General features: G+C 48.9%; 1 protein-coding gene across 1 annotated transcript; it reads left to right on the forward strand.

The window, feature by feature from the left end:
• Positions 1 to 273: 273 nt before the first annotated feature.
• TBCC (tubulin folding cofactor C) lies at positions 274 to 2,197 on the forward strand. Its single transcript, XM_022581927.3, has one exon. The coding sequence runs from the start codon at positions 504 to 506 to the stop codon at positions 1,848 to 1,850; it is 1,347 nt and encodes a 448-aa protein (XP_022437635.1). The 5' UTR covers positions 274 to 503; the 3' UTR covers positions 1,851 to 2,197.
• The last annotated feature ends 2,794 nt before the right edge of the window (positions 2,198 to 4,991 follow it).

The following is a 4,991-nucleotide window of genomic DNA, read 5'->3' on the forward strand; positions in this document are numbered from 1 at the left end:
CTCCGACTGCAGTAATTGGCAAAAAAAATAAGCCGTTTTTAGACTTCCCCAGGGCCCCCTGAACCTGGTTGCAGTGAGGAACCCAGTCTCTCCCATTCCGATGCCCCTCGCCTTCTCCCGGCCCCGTAAGTGACTGCGGGAATCCTGGAGCCCCAGGCCACGCGGAACTGCAGCGGCGGGGGTGGGGTGGGGTGGTAGGATGAGGGTTTAGGGGCGGCAGGAATGGGTGGGAGGAAGGGGTGGTGGAAGGGAGAAGGAGAAAAACAGAGGCATGCAAAAGGTTCCGTAGCTGTTCCAGCTGCCGCTTCCTCCGGCGCGGGCCGGGCGGTGTAATATTCCCCCCCCCTCCATCTTTCTCACCACTACCTGTCCCACCCACCCACCACAGGCACACATTCCCCCCACCAGTAGCGGATCTGCAGCCTGTAAGGGGGTAGTAGGAAGGAGCTGGGGGGAGGGGGAGGCCTGCGAGTTTCTAACCTTGTTCTTATAAACAAACCCACATGTGCAGCTGCCGCTGCTGCAACTCACCCCACAATCCCGGATATAAGTCCTGCCCCTTTAAGAGGAAAAAAAGCTTCCCCCGCCTGCCTTCCACCCTACCCATCCACAAGGACCTTTGTCTCCCCACCCACTCTGTCAGTCGGCCCCGCCCAATATCCCCGCCCCCTCCAACGCAGAGGAACCAATGGGTGAAGAAAATAAGGCCGGGGTCTGACGTCAGCATGTCCGGCCAATCACAGGGCGCGTTAGTGGGAGGCCTCGCGGAGGGCGCGCCGGGAGGAAGGAAGGCAGGAGAAAGGAAGCTTGAAGGCAAGATGGAGGCTGCTAGTGGCTCTGCTACTGCTGTGGCGAGTAGGGACTTGGGATCCCAGAGGGGCCGGAGCCTGGTGCCTGAGCGGCTTCAGAGTCGAGAACATGAGCGGCAACTGGAGGTGGAAAGGCGGAAGCAAAAGCGGCAGGACCAGGAGGTGGAGGAGGAGAAGAGCGACTTTTTCGCCGCCGCCTTCTCTCGGGAGCGATTGGCCGTGGAAGAGCTTCTGGAAGGCGGGGAGTCCGTCGAGCAGCTGGAGGAGGCGGCCGCTCGGCTGCAGGGGCTGCAGAAACTACTCAACGACTCGGTTTTTTTCCTGGCCGCCTACGACTTGCGGCAGGGGCAAGAGGTGTTGGCGCGGCTGCAGGAGGCCCTGGCCAAACGTCGCCAGGAGCTGCAGCCTAAGAAACGTTTCGCTTTCAAGACCCGCAGGAAGGATGCTGCTTCAGCCACCAAAGTAGATTCGGCTCCCGGCGCCCCGGCAGCGAAAGGCATCCTGGCCTCCCCGCCGCCCTTGAAGGAGGAGGAAGGCTTCGACTCCAGCTGGATCTGCGGCTTCTCCAATCTGCAGTCCCAAGTCTTGGAGAAAAGAGCCGAGGAGCTGCACCAGCGGGACGTCCTTTTGACCCAACTGATTAACTGCACGATCAAACTGTATGGCAATCCCAACACCCTGCGGCTGACCAAGGCTCGAGGCTGCACGCTGCTCTGCGGCCCGGTGTCCACCTCCGTGTTCCTGGAGAACTGCAGTGACTGCGTGCTGGCCGTGGCCTGCCAGCAGCTCCGCGTACACACCACGAAAGACACCCGCATCTTCCTGCAGGTGACCAGCAGGGCCATCGTGGAGGACTGCACCGGGATACAGTTCGCCCCGTACACCTGGAGCTACCCGGGGATCGACAAGGACTTCGAGGGCTCTGGTTTAGACAGGAGCAAAAATAACTGGAGCGACGTTGACGATTTCAACTGGCTGGCCCGTGATGTAGCCTCCCCAAACTGGAGTATTCTTCCTGAAGAAGAGCGAAGGATCCAGTGAGACTTAAGCAATTGTCACTCTTTTCTTCACTCCTACCAAATACACTCCCTTGTGGGACTGACTCCAGCTAATGGGACCCCAAAATTTACTTCTTGTCACGCTGTCTGTTTTCATTATTTTAAGGCTTTAGATTGTGCTAGGCTCCTACTTTCGATTTCCATTAAATTTGTGGCAGGTCTAGCACTTTAAAGAATTTTTGCTATTTTGGTGATGTTTCGGAGCTTTTGTTTGACGGTGATAATTTGAAGCCATAAGGGGAAGAGAGTGTGGTTTTTAATGATTTGTGGTGTTTAAAACTTATTGCAGAATAAAGTAAGCCTTCAATAAATATTTGTTTAATAAACGAATTCAGTAGGGCTAGTAGGAGCCAGTTAATGTTGAAGTAAGGTATCAAAACGTGTTCAAACTGCCATTAACCAAGAGCTTTTTTGAATTGCGGTTTGACTTCCATACGTATTTTTCAGTGGGGCAATGGAAATATTCCTCTCTGGTCTTCAGTTACATGTTAGCTTGGGTTTTTGGCATCCAGCTAGTCATCGACTTATTTGGATCCAAACTTTTGGCACGGACCCCAAGAGCCTCCTGAGTCTTAATCACCTGTAAAGCCAAAATAGTTATAGCTGCCAATTTTTTGTGCACTTAAAATGTTATCGACACCATTGTAAGCACCTTACTCATGTAAACTTATTATAAGTCCTCAAAATATTATGAGGGTAGTTTCTGTTAACTCCAGTTTTCAAGTGAGGAAACAGATAAGTTGCCCAAAGGGCACACAGCCCAAGTGGTGGACTGGAATTTGAAATCATGTAGTCTGGCTCCAGAGCCCACGTTCTTAACCTCTACTAGATATTGATTTTTGAATAGTGTTAATTGAGTTGGAAAGAAAGCTTCCAAAAGTAAAGAGGGAAAATTGCTTTTCTTAAATTCTCAGGCATAATGGCGCTATGTATCTATCCTCATACAAAAAGAATTGAGGCAAACATCTGGCTGAGTCTTGATTTTTCCACCCATTTTGCTGTAATTCGCTACTGTTACAAATTTGGCTTTCTGCTCTATATACTACCACTCATTATTCTTAAATGGAAAGTTGTAAGATTTGCAAAAAGCTTTTTTGGGCCTAGTGGCCTTGTAACTATGGATGTGCTTTTTATTTAATAATTACCACAAGTATTAAGGTGCTTAAATATCTCAAGTATTTATGTATTTAATATTATATGTTCTCTTTTGTTCTGAAAAAGGATTTAAAGTGGCTTCTAGGATATGTGAAATGTAACAAGATAATGAAAACAAATGACAAGGAGGAACAAGGGTAGAATGACGGATTGGAGGCAGAAATGAAGCCAATAAAAAAAATGTAAGCTGCCAAGCCCTATTCCTTAGCTGGAGGTGAATCCTGATTTTTTTCCCCTCAACTATTAGCTAACTTGAAAAGGGATCCTAATCAATTTCACAGTTCGCAGCATCCACAAACAAGAGGGAAAATCGTTTACTTGGGAGAGTTAATCCTTATGGTAAAAAGAAACAACATATAATGAAATTTTCAACCATATCTTTACATTAGAAACTGACCGGTATCCTAAAGCTGTGCCCCTGGAGACTGATAGTTTAACACAAGTGCACTTAAGAATAAACCAAGCTTGGTTTTTTTTTGGTTGCCCCACCTGGCTTGCAGGATCTTAGTTCCCGACCAGGGATCGAACCTGGGACCCCTGAATTGGAAGCACAGAGTCCTAACCACTGGACCGCCAGGGAATTCCCAACCTTTTTCTACTAAAGCTCACAGTTTTACACCTGTAACTCTGCTGACCACCCGACCAGTTGTAGGCCATCCAACTAGCTCCCCCTGACTGACGTCCCTCAATAGTTGAAAACATTTCCATCTTTGCTGGTCTTCTTCCTTACTAGAGGCATATCTCTTCTTGCCCAGAGATTCCTCTTCCGCTCGTGCCCATCCCCTCCAACCTCCTATGGCCTCCCTTTCCACTGGCCTTTTTTCTTTTAAGACACCAGATCCTGAGGTCCTCCACCCTACATGTCACTGAATGATGTTCCAGCTCCTTCCCTGTGTGTCAGACATCTTAAAAGAATAGATGTGTCCACATACACCTACATTTTTCACTCTTTCAGTCTTTGTAATTTTAACTTTTCTCTGCTGAAACTGCTCTTTGATGGTATTAGTGGCCTAACCGCCAAATCTACCGGCTCCCTCCCCTCCCCCTCCTCAGCTTTTTTACTCTTGGTACAGTTTACCCTTTTTTGTTTCTTTGTTTTAGGTACAGTTTACTCATCCTTGAAGTTCTCTCTTTCCTTGGCCATAACCTTTCTCTAACCTGTTTCTCTTATGTCAGCTTCCTTCCCTTCATTGGGATTCTGATGATTTGTAGCCCTTAAATATGAGTGATGCCCAAAGTTTTGCCATTAGCTTCTTTGTATTCATTCTCTCAGAGCCTCAACTCTCAACCTATATGCATAGTCTTGTGTCTGTCCCTAGCCTCCACCTTTATTGGGCTCACCTGCCTTTCAAATTCCATATATTCTTTTTTTTTTTTTTTTTTGGCCTCCCCTCGCGGCTTGCAGGATCTTAGTTTCCTAAGCAGGGATGGAACCTGGGCAAACAGCAGTGAAAGCACCACCTCCTAACCACTGGACTGCCAGGGAATTCCCTCAAATTCCATATATCCTTTTTTTTTTTTAATTTATTTGTTTATTTTGGCTGCGTTGGGTCTTTGTTGCCGTGCGCGGGCTTTCTCTAGTTGCCGCGAGCAGGGACTACTCTTCGTCGCGGTGTGCGGACTTCTCGCTGCGGTGGCTTCTCTTGTGGAGCATGGGCTCTAGGTGCGTGGGCTCAGTAGTTGTGGCACACGGGTTTAGTTGCTCCGCGGCATGTGGGATCTTCTCGGACCAGGGCTCAAACCCGTGTCCCCTGCATTGGCAGGCGGATTCTTAACCACTGTGCCACCGGGGAAGTCCGTCCATGTATTCTTAAAATCTCCATTTTCACTTCTTTCCCTCCCAAGTTCCATGTTTATTTTAAGGATGTCACTCTTCTCCAGGCACCCAATGCTTACCAGGGCCAGGCAGGTGAAGTCCATGAGTAAGGCTGCTGAGAGTAAGTCGCTAGGGAGTGGGGGACCAGATAAC

The sequence above is a fragment of the Delphinapterus leucas genome, chromosome 10 (assembly GCF_059928025.1).
Source record: "Delphinapterus leucas isolate spDelLeu-1000000601 "Yukka" chromosome 10, BTC_Dleu_Yukka2, whole genome shotgun sequence".
Taxonomy (NCBI): domain Eukaryota; kingdom Metazoa; phylum Chordata; class Mammalia; order Artiodactyla; family Monodontidae; genus Delphinapterus; species Delphinapterus leucas.

Excerpts from the sequence above, each read along its gene's own strand:
- TBCC (XM_022581927.3), top strand. The coding sequence starts at position 504 with ATGTGCAGCTGCCGCTGCTGCAACTCACCCCACAATCCCGGATATAAG.